The 20,887-nt window shown below is 34.4% G+C and overlaps 1 protein-coding gene across 6 annotated transcripts in view; it reads left to right on the top strand.

The window, feature by feature from the left end:
• Positions 1-20,887, top strand: part of CSNK2A2IP (casein kinase 2 subunit alpha' interacting protein) — a 134,709-nt gene that overhangs the window by 94,164 nt on the left and 19,658 nt on the right. For 4 of the 6 annotated variants that reach the window (XM_072811576.1, XM_072811573.1, XM_072811575.1 and 1 more), the window contains one exon: positions 10,327-12,896. In XM_072811576.1, coding sequence (XP_072667677.1) covers positions 10,608-12,797 — 2,190 coding nt within the window. In that variant the 5' untranslated portion in view covers positions 10,327-10,607 and the 3' untranslated portion in view covers positions 12,798-12,896. Of the gene's footprint in view, positions 1-10,326; positions 12,897-20,887 lie in introns of those variants that run through there. The other 2 variants (XM_072811577.1, XM_072811578.1) reach the window with 1 other exon arrangement.

The raw sequence follows: 20,887 nt of genomic DNA, 5'->3' as shown, positions 1-20,887 counted from the left end.
GTAGTCCCATTTAATCATTTTGTTAGAAATATTATATTATAGGGCAATCAATTTACAGATTTTATTGACTTTGAAGAGATATCTTAAAACCTCAATCTCAAAGGCTACATCGGGTTTAAAATAAAATCGAAAGGCCAGTAATGCTGTGAACTTAATACCAAATCACACACACAAAAAGTACCAAATCACACAATTGACTTTTAAAACAGATACACTTCTAATAAGACACACTGACGTCAATACACTTTGTATGAGCAACATGGAGCCAGTTAGCTGGGCACCGTGCTACTTGGTTCCTGCCTGGGGAGTGTGCAGTCTGATTATTCATGTTCATCTTACTGGTTTCACTTCTCTGCTCATTGTTTCCCCGGCTCATCAGTTACCCACAGGATAAGATCCGTATGTTTTAGAACTACATTCAGGGCCTCTCTTCATCTGCTTTCACCCTCATCTTTCCTGGAGTCATCGTCTGCCCCTCCTCTTCCAGTGACCTGTTATACTGCCACAGTGAATCTCTCTGTCCTTGAATGTTCAGATTCTTCCCTGCTTTTGTGCCCTTTCGTGAGATGACCTTCCCATGACTGTCAATAGTGAAATCATCTTTCAAAAATCCAATTCATGTCTCTTCTTCTTTGAAGCCTTACAGGACTTCCCACCTGACAGAGAAGTTTATGCATCTAATATCTAAATATCTATCTATCTATCTATCTATCTATCTATCTATCTATCTAGAACTCATATTGGCTCTGTCCACCCAATATGATATTTTCATTCGAGATTTATATTTTATGGCAGTTTTTACTTGTGACAGTGTGAGAACATAAACAGGAGTTGAAATACTTATTATGTACAACAGATCCACAAGATGCCAGACACCAAAGTAAATAGAAACTAATATGATATTAAGTTGACTAATTACAAGGATCATCAAGTTGCTCAACATAAAAAGCACAATTTAAAAGTTTTGAGGTTCTTACCATGTTTGTTTCAAGTAACAAGTGTGTGTGTTGTCATATCAAGAATGCTTTATACTTTCATAGTTAGGGTTTTAAGAGATGCACGAACTTCTCTGTCAGATGGATAGATTTCTGCAAGGTTGCTTGAAGCCATTCCACTTATAACTCCCTGTATTGGGTGATAACCTGATTGCAGGTGAAAAAAGTCAGAATTTTCTCAAAGCTCTTACTTTGCATAGAGAATTGTAGAGCTTTTTCTGGAAGTAGTACCCTAGGAATTATATTTATTTTTCTGTACAATAGAAAATAGTCCTTCCGGTATTACTTTTCCTCACAGAGAATGTAGATAGTATATAGCCTACAACAGTGTCCAGCATAAGAGCAGCTCACATTTCTTTTCTAAGTGTCATTGAAAGAGCCATATTTTTAGTTTTCATGAAACTTCTCCTGAGGAGAGGCACGCTTACCATCAGGAGTATGTGTACATGACTGTGCTTGTGAATGCAGGTACCATAGTGTTCAGAGAGTGTAGCCCTCCCTGGAATATGAATCTGAGAGGTTTCCCTCAGGTTTATATTTGGGAAAAGATGATACCTGAATGTCTGAGCTCGACAAAGTAGAAATGTCAGGTATTCATGTCAAGTACTCATGTCAGGCTAGAGATAAGCCTAGGATTGTAGAGGTTTCTTCTGAAGTCTATATACCTGAGTATATCATATGCAGCTGACTCCCAAAAGAGGATTATCTTCTTAGAATGATCCATCCTCTCTTTGACTCTAGTGCGTTAAGAATTGATTTCCAAGAAATTTTCTAAATTCGAATCTTTGAATCGCAAAAATAATGTAGGTCTAAGGGTATTTTAGATGTTGAGAGTTTGGTGGGCAGGGCATGATTTGGTTTAAACAAACCAAACAAATTAAACAATTAAAACAACTTACGCTATGTTACTCTAGACTAAATTTTAAAAATTAGGTATTGTATATTCTCAGTATTAACTCAATGTGACATTGCTGGAAAATCAACTTTTATGTACAACAGGAATATTGCCTATTTATACATGCTAAACCAATCCTCACCAATTTTTTAAAGTTATTTATTCATGAGAGACACACAGAGAGAGGCAGAGACACAGGCAGAGACACAGGCAGAGGGAGAAGCAGGCTCCATCCAGGGAGCCGGATGTGGGACTTGATCCCAGGACCCTGAGGTCATGCCCTGAGCTGAGATGCTCACCCTCTGTGCCACCCAGAGGTCCTAATCCTCACCAATTTTTAAGGCAAATATGCATTTATATTTTATGTATATGGGTTTCCTAGAAGTCTGTTTGATTTCTTTTGAACTTGGAACCTATTTATATTTTGATGGCTTATTGAGAACACAAAGCATTTTCCTTGTTGTACTGTCTTTGTTCAGAGGTCTACGTCTGAGAGATTAAATAGGGTTGGTTTATGAGACTCTCTTTGTTTTATATTGGTGGTTTTTGTTGTTGTTGTTGTTGTCTTTTGGTTTGTAATAATTTTGCTCCCAAATTCTCAGCTGAAGGTGGGATTCTTGAGATTAATAGTAATATTACATGTTCCATTATCTGGGACTACTGCAAGTTGTTGATGCATTCTTTCATCTGCTGATGGACATTGGATTACTCTCATTTTTGGAGAATTAAACTAAAGCTGCAAGGAACCTATTTCATACAAGTCTTTTTTTTTTTAATTTTTTATTTATGTATGATAGTCACAGAGAGAGAGAGAGAGGCAGAGACATAGGCAGAGGGAGAAGCAGGCTCCATGCAACGGGAGCCCGACGTGGGATTCGATCCCGGGTCTCCAGGATCGCGCCCTGGGTCAAAGGCAGGCGCCAAACCGCTGCGCCACCCAGGGATCCCCATACAAGTCTTTGTATGAGTGTGTACTTTCTTTTCTCTAGGAGTGAGTGGCTGGATCACGTGATGCATGTGAGATTCAGCTTTCTAAGAAACGTTCAACCTGTTTTCCAAACATCTTGGGCTATATTAAATTCCCACCAGCAGTGTATCAGAAGTCTATTTCTTCTACATTCTCATCAACAGTTAGTAGCTGAATTTTTTTAAAAATTTAGCAGCTCTAATAGATATTTAGTTGTATCTCATGTGGTTTCAATTTGCATTTCCTAATGACTAATGATGTTGAGTGTCTTTTCATACGTTTATTTCCCATTCATACATAATCTTTGGAGAGCTGTCCAAATATTTTGCTCATTTTTTTTCAATGGATCATTAACACTCTTACTATGTTTTGAGAGTTATCCATATACTCTTGATAACATGTCATTTGTCAGGTATATGGTTGCACATATTTTCCCTAAGCTTATAGCTTATCTATTCATTTTCCCAAAAGTGGCTGATGAAGAAGTTTTTAATTTTGGTGGAGTTCACTTTATTCATTTGTTCTTTTATTGGCTGTGCTTTTGGTGTCTCATCTAAAAATCTACACCGAATTTAAAGTCACAAAGATTTTCTCCTCTATTTTCTCCCAGAATGTTTGTAGATTTAGGTTTTATATGAGATCTGTAATGCCATTATGATTTGATTTTTGTATATAATTTGAGGTATGGGTCAAACTTCATGTTTTTTGTAGATGTATATTCAATGATTACAACATCTTTTGAAAGGATTACTCTCCTGAATTGCTTTTGCACATTCTAAAAAATCAGCTCTCCATATATGTGTGGGGGCATTTTTATTCTCTTCCATTGATCAACTTGTATACTTTTATGCCCATAGAGACTGTTTTGACTGTTGTTGCCTTTTTGTTTGTTTGGTTTTTTTTTCTATTTATTTGAGAGTGAGAGAGAGCCAGTGAGTGAGGAGGGGGAGGGGCAGAGGAAAAGGGAGAATCTTAAGCAGATTCCTCACTCAATGCAGAGCCTGGGGCCTCCGGGTCTATCATATGACCCTCAGATCATGAGCTGAGCCAAAACCAAGAGTGGGACACTCAGCTGACTGAGTCACCCAGGTGCTGGACTATTGTTGTTTTTTAATAAGTCTTGAAGTCAGGTAACGCTGATCCCCCCCCGGTTCTCTTTTTTCAAAGCTGTTTTGTCTATTCTAGCTCCTTTGCATTTCAACTCTTCACCCAGATTTTTCTTACACAACCATTGTGTATTTATCAAAACAAAGACTTAACAATGGTAAAATACTGTTAACTGAACTACAGATTTTAATAGAATTTCACCAGTTTTTCCATTAACATCTTTTTGTTGATCCAGGATACTACATTTCATTTAGTCATTACATTTAGATTTTTTTTTTAATCAGTGACAGTTTCTTTATTGCTCTTTGTTTTTCAAGATTGACACTTTTAAACAGCAATGTGAAATATTTTATAGAATTTTTCTTAATTTGGGTTTGTCTGACATTTTCTTGGGTTCATGGATTTGGGGGAAAGTGTATTATCCTTTTTTATATGTTGTTAGATTTGACTTGCTAAAACTTTGGGATTTATGCAACTACCTGAAGAAATAGATATATAGATTTGTTTGCTTATTTGTTTTTTTAAATCTAGTAATGATTTTGTTTGGTTTTGGTATCAGGATAATGATTGATAGGATGAGTTATGAAGAAATTCTTCCATTTTAATTTTCTAGATTATGTGCAGAATTGGTATTTCTTCCTTAAATGTTTAGTACAATGCACCAATGAAGCCATCAGAGTCTGATGTTTCCTTTTGGGGAAGGTTTTTTGTTTTGTTTTGTGTTTTTGCTGTTTTAGAGGTGGGGAAGGGCAAAGGCAGAGGGAGAGAGAGAGAATCCCAGGCAGACTCCAGGCCCAGCATAGAGCCCAGCACAGTGTGAGTCTCACAACGCTGAGATCATGACCTGAGCCAAAATAGAGTCAGATGCTTCACCAGCTGAGCCACCCAGGTGCCATTCTTTGTGGGAAGGTTTTACACTTAAATTCAATTTATTTCATAGGTAAGAGATCTCTAGTTTTTCTTTTCTTTTCTTTTCTTTTTTTTTTTTTTTTTTTTTTTTTTTTTTTAAGATTTCATTTATTTATTTGAAAGAGAGAGCCTGAGCAGAAGGGGTAGAAGGAGAGGGAGAAGCGGACTTCTCCTTCAGGGGGGAGCCTGATGCAGGGGCAATCCCAGGACTCTGAGATGGTGACCTAAGCTGAAGGCAGACACTTAACTGACTGGGCCACCCAGGTGCCCCTAGACATCTAGTTTTTAAATTTACTTTTTAGTGAGCTTTGGCAGTTTGTGTCTTCCAAGAAATATGTCTCTTTCATCTGAGTTGTCTAACATATTGGCATAATATTCATAGTATTACCTTATTTTTCAACATCTATAGAGTTGGTAGTAATACCACCTCTCTCATTCCAGATTTTGTTTTTCTCTCTCTCTTTGTTTTCTTCCTGACATGTCAGACTAAATGTTTTCAGTTTTATTGATCTCAACCAGATTTTGGCATTCTTGATTTTCTAGTTTCTATATTAATTTCTCTTCTAATCTATGCCTTTTTTTTCATTTTGGCTTAATGTGCTTTTTCTCTTTGCCTAATAAGCAAATTAATGTCCTTGGTTTGAAAGTTTTCTTCTTTTCTAATATAATTATTTAATGCCACGATATCTTCCCTTCTTAAGTTCAGCTGTAGCAGCATCCTACACATTTTTATACATTTTAGTTTTGTTTTCATTTATTGTAAAATAATTCCTTTTTGTCTTCTTTGATCCATGGGTTATTTAGAAGTATATTATTTTATATTAAGTATCTGGTTATATTTTCAGATATTTCTGTAATTTATTTATAATTAATATCATTGTCAAAAGTAAGAACATACTATGTATGACTCAAACCCATTTGAATTTATTGAAATTTGTCATATGGTCTTCTCTATAAAATTTTCAAGTAATTGCTCATTTTTGTAATAAGGTGTTTGTATTTTTATTGAATTGTTAGAGCAAATTATATATAAAGTATCTATGGTGATCATATATTTTATTATATATTGATATTTAGTAAAATTCTTGATTCATATATATTGACTTACTAAAGTGATTTCATTGAACTTTCAGAATGTTAATATATTATTGATTTTATCAGGTTTTCCTTATTCTAAATTAGGTTTTTAATCACAGTATATGCATAGAGAGATAATTTTATTTCTGCTTTTTCAATAGTTATATTTCTTTTTCCCTATTTTCTTCATATTACATTGGCTAGATCTTCCCAAACAATGTTAAATTATAGTAGTGACTATATGATGAATATCTTGTCTATTATCAGCCTGTAATGGGATTAGCTCACATTTCGATATCAACTGGACAATTTCATTTTGCTTTCAGATTGGCGTTTATTTTCACTAAGTAACTAATTTTTTTCCCTAGTAGTAGTAGTTCTTAGTAGTAGTACTGGGTTATGAAGAGTGGATGTTGGATTTTATAAAGTGATTTTTTTTGAGCATCTACTAGGATTTATTTTGAATTATGAACATGACAAATTATAATGTTTACTAATAAATCTTTACATTTTGTGAGTAAGATCAAGTTAGTGATGGTTGATTGTTATTTTCTTATAATGTTAAATGAAATGTTTAGTTAAGGAAATTTACATATGAAATAAGTGGTATTTTATTATTTTTATTTTAATTTTCAACTTTTTTTGTCATGCTTTAATATCTGAATCATGTACAGAGGTTTCATAGAACAATTTAGTCTATTTCTTTATCATATTCTGAAAAGGTTTATATAACTATGTAAATCTCTTCATTTGAAGTTTGAAAGAACTTATCTATAAAAAGAATTTGGGTACAAGACTATATGTGGGTTAATTTTTTTCTTAAGTGGTATTCATTTTCTTCTGCAGTAATAGCTTCATTCAAATTTCCACCACTTATTGCATACTTTTAATATTCCTGTGTTTTAGCAAAACACATTCCTTGAAGTGGGAGTGCCATTTGCTGAGTAAGTCTGAAAGTGGAAAACATTCAGAAATGTTATTTTTCTCTGTTTTTTGTCTTAAGTAGATTTTTGTTAGTTCCATTTGTTTTGAATTTCTTTATTCCTCTACATATGATAGCAGGATTTCCACATTACATTCCTCTTCTTTTTTTTTTTTTTTTTAAGTTTTCATTACATCTGTGTGCCAGATCTTGGTTCATCCTTTAATGTTTCACCTTTCAGTGTAATTTTGTTTCAGATGTGTCTTTTCAAATTAGCATCAAGTTATGTATTTTTTAAACTTTTTATTGAAGTTAAAAACATACAAAAATACATATAGTGTAAGTGTTAGAGCTCAATTATCACAAAATGAGTTCACCCATATAATCATCTTCCAGGTCAAGAAATAGAGTATTACCACCACCCTAGAAGTTTTTGTTCCCCCCAATCTCTACCTCCCCAAGTGTATTAGCTAGACTTTTAAGAGCATATGACTTTGTTTTGTACTTTCATATGCAAAATTATGAAGTATTTTTGTGCATATTATTCTTTTCATTCAATATTTTGTATATGAGATTCATCCATACAGTTGCATGGTGCTAGACTTTCTGTTAGTTTTTTATCATTGTTTGCTATTTTGTTGAATGAATGTATCATGAGTTATTTATATATTCTGCTATTAATTGACAGTTAATTCTAGTTTGCAGCTATTAAGAATAATGTTCCCCTGAACATCCTAGTGCCGGTATTTGGTGAAAATATTCATTCATGACATGCCTATTGGATAATACCTAAGAGTGAAATGTGTGTGTGTGTGTGTGTGTGTGTGTGTATAACATACTAATTAATTTACATAGTCACCAAATCTTGGCTTTGTCTGTTTTTATTTCATTTTATTTTATTTTGTTTTAAGTCATATTCTGATAATGTGTTGTAATATCTCTTTTTTTAAATATGAATTTCGAATGATGCTGAGCTTTTTTCATATATATGTTAGCATTTGGCTATCCTCATTTGTCAAGTGCTTGTCCATGTATTTTGCCATCATTCCAATTGCACTTTTTTTCTAAGCAATATGCAGTGGTTATCATTTATGTAATATTTCCATGATAATATCCATATTTTTTCAGATACCATGTATTATAAATATGTTTTCATATTTTTTAATTTACCTTTACTCTTTCTAAGTATGGTATATTTTGATGATTGGGAGTTCATGAATCTAAGTTACCAATTTTTAGTGATTATTGCTTTTTACTTTCTGTTTAAGAAATCTTTGCATACCTCGAGGTCATGAGGTTATTCTGTATTACTATCCAGAAGCTTGTTAGGGTGCCAGACAGTACACAGTGGGGTGTATACAATTTTCTCCCTCTTTAAAAAATTGGGTGTCAGATCACACTACACAAAATCCAGTAATCACAGATAACTTCAGGGCTTACTACTTTTTCAGACATAAGCAAAGTGAAGGAAGTCCTTGGGTGAGCTGCAGCTGTGTCTCACCAGCAAGAGTTTGCTCTTGAATGTCTGGAAGAGGAGATGGAAGTGAGGTGATGAGGGAAAGATATATAGAAGTTAATTTAATAACATATTTGTCTACATGAGATATGCCTATAGTATAAACTGAAATTAATGGCATTGGATAGCAAAAGGTAAATTAAGATGTGGAAGAGGTAAAATCTGCCAGTATTGAGAAGCCTGGGGGTCTCAGTGGTTGAGCATCTGCCTTTGGCTCATGACATGACCCCGGGGTCCTGGAATTGAGTCCCTCATCAGGCTCCCTGCAGGGAGCCTGCTTCTCCCTCTGCCTGTGTCTCTGCATCTTTCTGTGTTTCTCATGAATAAATAAATAAAATCTTAAAAAAAAATCATCCAGTATTGGTATCTAAATGGTTTTGGAGGGTGAATCTGTTCAAGAATAACTGCAAAGATTCTGAATTAGATAAATAAGCTTTAGGCATTTAGATAGAAGATATAGAAAAGGATTTCTCTAGAAGGAGAAATAACTTTATTGAGTTTATGTGCTTTGTATTTGAATTGTCTTTGGGACTTTGGGGTAGAGAAGTCTGATGATTAGTTGGAAATTAATTTTGAATCTAAAGAGAAAACCAGTACCAGACACAAAAGATTATGAAGTCATTGGTGTGTAACTAATATTGTTGATACTTGGAGAATTCCACGAAGAATGACCCAGGAGTTCAAAACAAGTAAATTAAGATATAAATAAGATAAATTTTAAAATAGATATACATAAGATTAGAATAAGTATGTGAAAAGACACCTTGAAGACCTTCTAGTTGTAATAAAATTGGTGGTTAAGTAATTGGACAAGTTGGCATATATGAAGAATAAATTTGTCCATCAGAAATTGTGTTGGTAAGTCATGGGAGTATAAGAAGAATCATGAAACCAAATTTTGATAGCTCCCATCTTAAAGGACCTTAGGACCAATGGATTATTTGGCTGATCTCAAGATCTGTTGCAATAACTTGCAGTTTTTTTTGGTCATATCATATGTCTTAGCTTTAAAACCAGAAGAAAAAGACCTAAATCATGAAAATGCACTAAAATAGTATCATGTTATATTATATGTTGTCTTTTAAAAAGCAGCACATCCATCTTTTCTGAGTTTGTTTCACTTTTGGCCAGCTATATGTTTCTGGTTGTTTTGTTTTTTGGTGAGGTTTCTTTCTGTAGCTCATTTTTAAAATCCCAAACATAACTAGTATGATTATTTAGGAATAAAATAAAAAGAGAAGAGAACTAGTGATATAACACTGAGGACTACATTGAGGTGAGAGGAAAATAAAAACAATTTAGTGAAGGCCTGAAGAGATATGAGAGAATGAGTGGAGAGAACCAGAAGAGAAAGACAGAAAGAATATGAACGAAGACAGATTAAGTTGTAGAGAAGAAGATTTAGTTGTAAAATGTAGTAGTCACAGTCTCAAAAGCTACCATGGTGACAAATAAGAACAAGACTAGAAGAATGCAATAGACTTTCAACTGGAATAATGGACTTTTGGAGATAAGCTAAAGGGTGATACTGATAGGTAATTAAATCTAAACTGAAAACCAACATTTTAGAACTTCCATTTCACTCTTTTCTAAGATTCTCCTATTTAATGCAATAAGCTTACCATAGATTTTTTTTGTTCTTTTGCTGGTTTTACTAAAGTTGCGATTAAAAGAGTACCAGAAATGGCTATTACCATTTATTATATTCTGGGCAATGTTATACATTTTGTATCTTATTTAGTCTATAGCTCAATAAATATTAATCTATTTTATGGATAGATAATGGATTTTAGAAAGTTTAGTTCAAAAGTTACACACAGAGTAAGTGACTTGGATTTAACATAAAGCCCATGCTCTAGTCACTGCAACAAATCGTTTGAGAAAATTAATATCCCTATTAGGATCTCTTCTGAACTCTTTTTGCTATTTTATTAACAGGCATTATTTCCTCAAGAGAAAAAAAACACTCTAGGAAATGAGAGAGAAGATAGTGGAGAATTTCAAACGGTGATAATTTTTTCAACCTAATCTATATCTGAATTTTGAGATACTCTATAATATATGGGAATTAACAGTGAGGAAACAAGATAGAAGTTAGAAACTACCAAAGACTATTTATTTTAAAATATTCATTGTCCATGGAATCCAGCTAAAAGACTCAGTTACCATAATATCCCAAAAGCCAGCTGCTTTCAAATAAACTGTACCACTAGCACAAGATGGTGCCATTAGCATACTATGATCAACACTTTGTGTCATTAGAACACTCTTACCAACTGGCCACAACCAATTCATTAACATATCAATACACAAGTGAAAAACTAAATCAACCTGATATCCAGCCTGTGGCCAGAGCACAGGCCCATAGTAATCAACTTGCAGCACCTCAAGTGAACTCTAAGCAGATGGTGCAGAGCTGCTCAATATTGCCCTCAGCCAAGTCGCAGGACACAATTTCACAGGGCTTTTATAACAGGGCTCTGAAAGCACCAGTATCACAATCCAAACATCAGGCCACACCTTCACTAGACCTCCATCAGAGAACTTCATTGTGGCCTAATCAGAGAGCCCTGAGCTCACCTGTGATACACCATAAACTTCAGACAACATCTTCGCTTGATCTGAATAAGACATCTTCATCAATGGAGTCCAGTCAGATGAACTTGAAGTCACCATTACCTCTCCCTAAACCTCAGACTACACCTTCACCAAACTTTTGCTGGACATCACCTTCACAGAAGTCTAACCCAAAAGTCTCAGGTTCATCATCATTCCCCACCAAATATCAAGAAACACGTTCCCTAGACATTCTCTGGACTTCATCCTCTTTGGGATCTAATCGAAGAATACTTAGCTCAACATTATCACAACCCAAGTCTCAGAAAGCATCTTCATTGGATAGCCTTTGGACATCTTTATTAGAGCACAATCAAAGGTCTTTGAGCTCACCATCACTCAACTCTACATCTCAAATAAATGACTTGCTTCAGTCATCACGTTCATTGGAATCCAATCAAATGGATCTGAACTCACTGTTATCTGACTCAAGAACTCAGACAGCACCTGCATTGAATTCTAGTTCCTGTGTTCTGAGTTTGCCATTGTCCCACTCAAAACCAAGGAAGTCACCTGTAGCACATTCAGTCCACCAGACTCAGAGTTTGCCCTTGTTCTCATCCAAATCTCAGACAGTGTCACTTAACCATGACTTCAGGACCTTGAGCTCACCGGTTTGTCCCTCCAAGTTTCAGAACACCTCCTCACCAAATGACAAACAGAGAACCATAGATGTATCTCCACCCCATTCTAAACCAAATATCTCAATTCAGACATTCTCAAGCTCCAAACACTTTATCAGAAATATAGCTGCTTCAAAACTGGGCTCCAGATTCCAGAGTAAAAACAACTTTGATCTTTGCGCAAAGACAGAACCAAATAAAGAAATTCCATGGAGTTTAGATTATATTTATCCCTGCATTGTGAAAGGTGGCACCATCCCTGATGATATTGTAAATAAAATTGTCAATTCTGTCTCCAAGACCAGAATCCAGAGGGACCTCTGTAGGCAGATTCTCTTTCGAAGGATGAGGGGAAGGCCAAATCCTCATCCTGGTCCCCGCCTTTCATCAAATTATATGGTTTGTTTAGCTTGTGCTTCCTGCATAAAATCTCAGTGTAGCCACCTTACAGGAAGGAAGGACCCTCGCAGTGCAACACTGTTTGTCATACCAACGCCTGAACTTGGTTCTGAGGGAGAAGTGGAAGTGAAGTTAGTTTTTCTCCTTTCCCTGCCAGAGACTTCTCTCTCATCTTGTCTCCCATCCCCTGTGAAAGAAAATCAGCCTGTTGCAGCCCCTGAAGACAACCTTGAAGGGACGGAGGAGATGCAGGTTTCCCCTCCATCTGAATCTGACATCACGCAGGAGCTAAATATGGAGAACAAATGGCTAACAGCAGCCCCTGAAAACAAAGCTGTAAGCCAACAACCCCAGGCTATCGACTGGCTGCTTTATGTCAAGAAAAGTAGTAATATTCAGCCACAGTCCTTGCCTCCATCCTCTTCCTCCTCCACATCCTCCTCCTCTTCCTCCTCTTCATCATCTTCTTCCTCCTCTTCCTCTTCCACTGTACCCTCCTTACCCCCTCCCGCCAAAGAGTCTACCACATCTTCTCTCTCAGGTTGTGTGTTCACTAAGGTGCTTGGTTACCACCGGTTGCCTCCAGGGGTCTCCTGGCTTGAGTTTATATGTAGTAAAAGTCACCAGCCACTTCCTGGGAATCCACAACCAAGTCAATCACGACCTCCCAAAACGAGGCCTATGAGGAATAGCACCACAGTAAAAGGGCCAAAGGGGCCAAAGATACTGTTCAAATTTTTCCAGACAAAGTTTCAAAATGAGAAATATTGATTAAATTAACTTTTTGTTTCTTGGAAAGCAATTGACCTCTTAGTTCTTTGAAACTAGAGATTGATTTCCTATCATGCTTATTAAAATTCTTAGTAATAACTAAGTGTGACTGTATATTTTAGCTGAAGAAGCACCTAGGTAAGGGGAACTAGTACTCTTAAGTCTATTTTCTTGTTAAATAATAGACTATGATCTCCTAGAAAGCAAAACTGAATCCTAGGTTTTTAACCAAATGCCTGGCTTATAGTAGCCACTGTATAATCATTGTTACATGAAATAATCCTAATTGGCCGTAAACCAGAAATACTTCACCTACCTTATCTTGAACAGTATCTAGCTCATTGTTAGTCTCCTTCCTCATAAAACATTATAATGACAGTACCCTTAAGCCAATTCATGCTAGTCTATTTCCCTGTCTCTAAAGAAAATTCAGATCATGTTCAACAGGTAAGACTATATAGAGGGAGGAATCTTTTTTTTCTAGGTATGTGAATCTCTTCCTAGTATGCGTTCCTAGGAAAATTCTTCTGTGCTAAGATCCCACACTCTAAAATCCAGTGATTTATTCAGCCTTGGATAACAAATCTTAGGCCAGAGTAATTAACTGGTACAAATAACCCTACCTATTGTCTGTGCCAATATAAGTTATAGGCTCTGTGCCAGTATTTAAATTATAGGCTCTAAAGTTATGTGTTCATCACTTCTATCTATACATCCAAAATGGGTAAATAAAAATGTTTAAAAAATGTTTTTGTTCCACTGGGTCTACTGGTAGTGGGAAGAGAAGGAGTTGTCTTAGCTACTCGCCTTACATGATCATCTCGGTCCCCAAGGGCTAGCGTTAGTATCTCCAGTACACACTGATGACTCACAGTTCTGCTCCACTAAGATCTTTCTGTTTACTGGACATTTCTGATTGGAACATTTCACAGGCATCTGAAATTCAACATACTGAACCAGAATGTATTATCTTTACATTGATAATGTGGACCACTACATTTACAGTCCTTTGCCCCTAGTGTCCTATTTCAGTGGATGTACCACCAGTCATCATGGAGTCATGTTAGACTGTTTTCCTCATTGCCTGTACCTCTCTAAGTCCATAAGTTCTATGGCCTTATTATCCCTAGATTCTGCTTTTTTATTTCTCCAACCCCATGACTACTGGCCTAGCTGTGATCAGCCATTTGTCCCCCGGATTACTGCAATAATTCCTAAACATGCACTTCTAACTCTTGAATACATTTCTAAGACACAAATTTGATAATGCCATTCCATAGCTTAGAATGTTTTCATCATTTCCCAGTGTTTTCTTGGGAAAGTATAAATTTATTTTATAATTGAACTATGATAGCATCTCAAAACTTATTTTCTTGTTCTTCTCCAGCTTCAACCATACCGATTGCTTTAAAATATACACAGAATATGCCATGGTCTCTGTTACATCCTATACTTTTTAAAAAATCATTTTACCTTCTTTTAAGTGTACTCTTTAATTCTTATCTCCTACTTCCTCTGCCCCCTTACTCCCTCCTCTGGTAACCATCACTTTGTTTTCTATAGTTAAGAGTCTGTTTCATGGTTTGTCTTTGTCTTTCTCTCTTTTTTTCCTTTGCTCATTTGTTATATCTTAAATTCCACATATGAGTGAGATCATATAGTATTTATTTGCCTTTCTCTGACTTATTTTGCTTAGCATTATTCTTTCTAGCTCCATCCTTGTTGTTGCAAATATCAAGATTTCAATCTTTTTATGGCTGAATAATATTCCATTTTGTATATATATATCATCTTTTTTATCCATTCATCTATTGATGGACACTTTGGCTGCTTCCATATTTTTCCTATTATAATAGTGCTGCAGTAAACATAAGCATGTGTATCTTCCCTTGAAACATTGTTTTTGTATTTTCGGAGTAAATACCCAGTAGCGTGATGACTGGATCATAGCGTAGTTCAAGTTTTAATTTTTCTGAGGAGCCTCCATAACTGTTTTCTACTATAGTTGCACCAGTTTGCTTTCCCACCAGCAGTGCACAAGGCTCCCCTTTCTCCACAGCCTCATCAGCACTTGTTGTTTATGTTTTCTATTTTAGCCATGTGACAGTGATAGCTCATTGCAGTTTTAACTGCATTTCTCTGATGATAAGGTTTCACATCATTTCATGTGACTGTTGGCCATTTCCATGTATTATTTTATGTCTGTTGATGTCTTCTGCCCATTTTTCAATTGGATTGTTTGTTTTTTGGATTTTGGGCTGTATCAGTTCTTTTATATTTTGGATACTAACCCTTTATCAGAAATGCCATTTGCAAATATCCTTTCCTACCCAGTAGGATGCCTTTTAATTTTGTTGATTGTTTCATTCACTGTGCAGAAACTTTATTTTGATGTAGTCCTAGTAGCTTATTTTTGTCTTTGTTTTGTTAGCCTCACATCCTACACTTTTTTAAAATTTATTTTTAAAGATTTTATTTATTTATTCATGAGACACACACACACACACACACACACACACACACAGAGGCAGAGGGAGAGGCAGGCTCCATGCAGGGACGTGGGACTCGATCCCAGATCTCCAGGATCAGGCCCTAGGCTGAAGGCAGTGCTAAACCACCGAGCCACCTGGGCTGCCCACATCCTACATTTTTAAATAGAAAATTCTGTGTCCAGAAAGCTCTTTCCATCTATATATTTTTATCCTTCAGGGCTGTTTTGTCTTGAAATCTCTGAAAACCCTTTTCCTGGTGCATTTATGAAGGGGTTATTTGGCTTTTCAATGATCATAAAACTGTGTTAGCTCTTTGTACTGCTCTTAACCCATTATAAAGTAATCATTTCTAGTCTGTTTTCACTTACTATACTGAAAATTCCTGCTCGCTATGTTTTTTTTTTTTTTTTAAACCTAGTCCTTGGCATGGAGTGAATACCTTAAAACATTTTCAATGTTGAATAATGCTATTGAAGCTCTTCATCTTCTTTTAATTCTCTGAAATAAGTAACATTTCATCAGTTTGCTTCCCTTCCATAAGATTGAATTGTCCTTTGTACCTCTTGTCTTGGTGAGAACATGTATAAAACTGTTATTGATGACAGCAGTCATCCTTGTCTTATTTCTCATGTTAACAGTACTTCCTTTTAGTATTTCAATATTAAATGTGATGTTGGCCGATGTATAGCTGATCAGTGATGATGAGGAAAAACTTAGGTATATGATAATGTGCTCATGACTTTCTCCAACCCATTTAGAAAATCCTTGATGTGTGCTTTATTCATCCTGCACTTCTCTTTTGGTGGCACACATCACTTTCGTATTTACTTGTTTAATGCGCTCTCCACTAGACTAAACTTCACGAGTGGAGGTCCTGTGTCAATGTTGTTTACCACTGACTCCTCAGAACTTAGTGGTACCTGACACATATTAAGTATTCAATAAATATTTATGGAATTAAGTTAACTAAGGAGTACAACTGACTTTTATTTATTGGTATAATTTACACGTTTAATTTTCTATCTCTTAGCTTGTTTCCTAAACTTTATACCTCTTGTAGTTTCTTTTCATTTCTTCCCTCTTTTTCTTTTTTGATCTATGATTTTGTTGCTTTTAAATTTTCTAATGCATTGACAGTTTTTTATCTTGTTCTTATTATAAGTGTCTACTTTTAAGATTTCTTCAAAATAATTCTTTAACCAGTATTTTCTAATTTGAAAATAAAGCTGCATCAAACTTATGAGGAAAATACATAAGCAGTGGTTATCCAACCTTGTTTCTCCCCAGCTTCTATTAAGACACTAATAAAATTTTAAAATAAGGAACACCATGTGTCATGCAAGAAGGGCCAAGAAATTTCTGCCAAATCTTCTATAGATGAGATCAGATTTCAAAAAGATAGGACTCAAAATTCACTACATTTGAAAGGAGAAATCATCTGAAAAGTAATAGAAAAAGATAATAATTGCATCTCATTGCTGCCTTTCTCCTCAAATTAAAGGGCTAGACATGAGAACAGATCACAGTACAGTTGAGAGGTAGAAAGTGGATCCTATGAGTTGTCTCATTTTGATCCAACCAACTGATATAAAATGGAATCACACATGAATAAAAACTTGACAATAATATCAAAGCCTGAATGATATACATAACTGTTGGGGGGGAAATGATATACATAACTGTTTGCCCTATGACCATCTTTCTTAAAAATTGTTTTAAGGAAATTATCATGACTACATAGAGTTATACAAACAAAGTAAGTTTTGTGTTTATAATAGAGAGGGATTGTGAAAAAAAAAAACCCTAGATGTTCATTTATGGAAGTGTTTAAATACATTATGATACATACATTGATATTTTCTTAGTGAAAATTTTGTTATTTCTAATATTGTACCTCCGTTTGCTTCAGGAATAGAACTACTTTCCTTAGGAAAATATTTCGTTGAGAACCCTTAGGCATGGATAGTGATCCTGAGCATGGGTTGGAAGAACAAAGTTGAACAAAGAGGAGATAGTTAAACTGTATTAAGTTTCTTTCTTTTTTTTTAACTGTATTAAGTTTCAAACTGGACCTCTTCAATGAGATATCAATGAAAAGAGAGAATGTAACATTTTTATTTGTCTTAAGTGAAAATATACTTAGATTATAAGACATTACATGCACTTTATATATGATTACACCTTATAAAAGATTGAAATTATGCATATATGTTTATGTGTGTCTTTGCATTTGTGCAAAATCTATTTCATATATATAAGAAAGATGGAGTAACTTGAAAGTAAACACCAAAATGAAAAAAAAAAGTGATTATTACTGGAATTTAATTATGATGGAATGTTTAGGAAATTAGGAGATTTTTAATCTTTTCCAAATCTTTAGTGAGTGTGAATTCCTTTTGTAACCAACAACTTAAAACAAATATTTTAAAAATGAAAAATGATACTTGCTTTGTCTTCTCTATTTTAGGTGAAATATATAGGACACAATTTTGCTGTTCTACTCCTGTCCACTTACTGGTGTCATTTGTGGCTAAGCAAGTTCACAAGACATACATATTTCTATGGGATACATAGTTTTTTAAGTAACAATAAATTTCCATTAAGTTTTAAAATCCATTAAACTATTTTTAAAATAATTCCATATTTTCTATTTCAGTATTCATTGCCAGACTTCTTACACCATTCTTTTATTTACTTGTGTGTTTATTTAGTTATTTAGTTTTAATTATGAAATATTTTAAAACTATAGAGAAAGATAGGCAATATGCTGGTGAAAGCTTTTAACCACTATTCAGCTTTATCAAATCTTCCTCTTTGGTTATATTTACTTTGTATGTTAAAGAAGCAAAACATATATACCTGTGTATATAACCATCCAGGATCTCAATCCTATCTTGTACCTTCCAGGAGTAATCACTGTCATAAACTTACTATAAGTCATTTGTCTACTTTTTAGAAATTTCCTAAATATTTATAGAACCATAAAAATCTATTTTTCTGGCTGTTTTACAGCTTTGTATATATTTTGTTACAATATATTTAACATTTTGAAATATGTAATTTTTGATCTGGAGTATGTTTTTAAGATTTATCCTTGTTATACAATGCTTTATCTATAGGTCATATCACTTGCAGTGTTTTGTGTGTGTACATAATGTGTATTATGTACATATTCATAGGTAGGTATTGTATAATTGCATAGTGTGAATTAATTACAATTTGTTATTTGTATTTTAGTTGAATATTAATTTACATTTTTATTATCACAAACACAATGCACATATATGCATTGCCATTGTTTAAAAAATTTAATAGGGATCCCTGGGTGGCGCAGCGGTTTGGCGCCTGCCTTTGGCCCAGGGCGCGATCCTGGAGACCTGGGATCAAATCCCACATCAGGCTCCCGGTGCATGGAGCCTGCTTCTCCCTCTGCCTGTGTCTCTGCCTCTCTCTCTCTCTGTGACTATCATAAATAAATAAAAAAAAAATTAAAAAAATTTAATAGAGGTATGATTGATAATATTAGTTTAAGACATACAACTTAATGATCCAATATTTGTATATATTGTAAGATGACCACTGTATAAGTCTAGGTAATACTGTTCCTATTTATAGTTGCAAAATTTTTGTTTCTTGTGATGAAGACTTTTAAGATCTACTCTTTTAGCAACTTTCAGATATGCCATCCAGTATTATTGTGTGAGGAGATGGAGAGAAGGAGAAGGAAGGAGGAGAGAGTCTCAAGCAGACTTTGTGCTGAGCTCAGAGCCCCATGCTAATCTCCATTTCACAACCTGGAAAATAGGACCCGAGCTGAAACCAAGTCAGATGCTTAACTGAAGAGGCCACCAGGCACCTCCAAAGGCAGTTTTGTCATAACCATTTTTATATGGAGGGATACAAAAAATATTTCAGTTCCAGAAACTCTGTTATAAAATTTAAGGAAAAAATAAAAATGACAAAATACTAAACTGAAATATCTTCAGTGAAGCCACCTAATAACAACTCTTACAATATAATACCTAACCATGTCAAAGAGCGTTTACTCAAAAACTGAAAAATTGCAAACTTTTGAGACACACTGTGCAATGTTTACTTGAGTTAGCTTTTTCCTCAGAGGACAGTCAAATGGACAAAGAAGTGTCATTTTGTGGTGTAGAATAGAATTTGTAGCTTATTTTTGAAACTTTTCCATCTGCTAAACACAGAATTCAACTAGATTATGGAAAATTTCATTTCTATCCTGATGTATGGTGCTCCAGCTATTATGTTAGGTCAAAATTTCATGCTGATTGGAATTAAAACTATTTCGTTTGTTTCATTCCACTGTGTAATATATATTAAACCTGTGCTAGGTTTTTGAGACAATTATATTAAAAATATAATGTACACACTTGTTAAAATCATTTAATATATGTAAGCAAATGCTATAAATTACAGCCAGTTTTTGAGTTATTGAGAGAGGAGAGAATAAATTTAATGATCTTGTGTCCTTTGCCAGTTCCCCTTGTTGAGTTGTAGATGAGTGCTCTAAAGATTTACTGTACTATTAATTCAAATTTTTTTGAAACTAAAGGGATGCTTCCCAAATATTTGATAAGACAAAAAATGATAGTGTGATTTACATATTTCATTGATATAACATTCCATATAAGCAAGCAAAATATGTAGTATCAAAGAAAGGAAAGGCTTATTTGTTAGCTAAACAGGTACATGAATTTATGTTGAAATGAAAGCTCTTCATAATACAAGTCAATAATAATTATGTACATTTTCCAACATGAATCAACATGCAGATTTTAATTGTAATTGGCAGCATTATGTAAATTGCCCTCAAAATTAAAAAAAAGTTGAAGAACACTAAGACTGGGTTGACATAAGAGTTAATAAATGTATTTAACTTGAACAGACACAGTTTTGAAACCAGTGTGCTTTTGCTACAAGTAAAAAAATAAAAATAAAAAACTACAAACAATGAACTAGTTTTATTAATTTAGACACAAGTAATAAAGTAAAATAAGTTTTGGAATTTGATTCAGTAATTTGAAACCATTGAAATTTGATTCAGTAATTTGAAACCATTGAAATATGTTTAGGATAACTTACATATATAAACATATTTTTTAACTCTATGTTTAGCAACTCTAAATACAGATCAAATATATTTGATGAAAATTTAGTATACAGGAGTGCCTAGGTGGCTCAGTCAGTGTTTGCCTTGACTCAGCTCATGACCGGTGAGTCCTAGGATGGAGCTTCGAGTTCTGCATCAGGCTTCCTGCTCAGCAGGGAGTCTGCTTCTTTCTCTCTCTCTCTCTCTCTCTCTCTCAAATATATATATATATATTTAAAAAAAAGAAAATTTAGCATCCAAATGGAAATGTGCTATAAGGGTAACATATAAGGGAAACACCAAATTTCAGAGGATGGCACAATACTGTAAAATAACTCATTGATAATATTTATATTGGTTGCATGTTGAAAAGATAATATTTTGGTTATATGATGCTAAATAAAATATAAGATTAATGTTAATTAGTTTCTTTTTATTTCTTAGTATTCTACTAGAAAATATAAAATTAACTCTGTGACGCACTT

The sequence above is a fragment of the Canis lupus genome, chromosome 35 (assembly GCF_048164855.1).
Source record: "Canis lupus baileyi chromosome 35, mCanLup2.hap1, whole genome shotgun sequence".
NCBI lineage: Eukaryota > Metazoa > Chordata > Mammalia > Carnivora > Canidae > Canis > Canis lupus.
The sequence above is the reverse complement of the archived record's forward strand: the minus strand, read 5'-3'. Positions and strand labels throughout refer to the sequence as shown.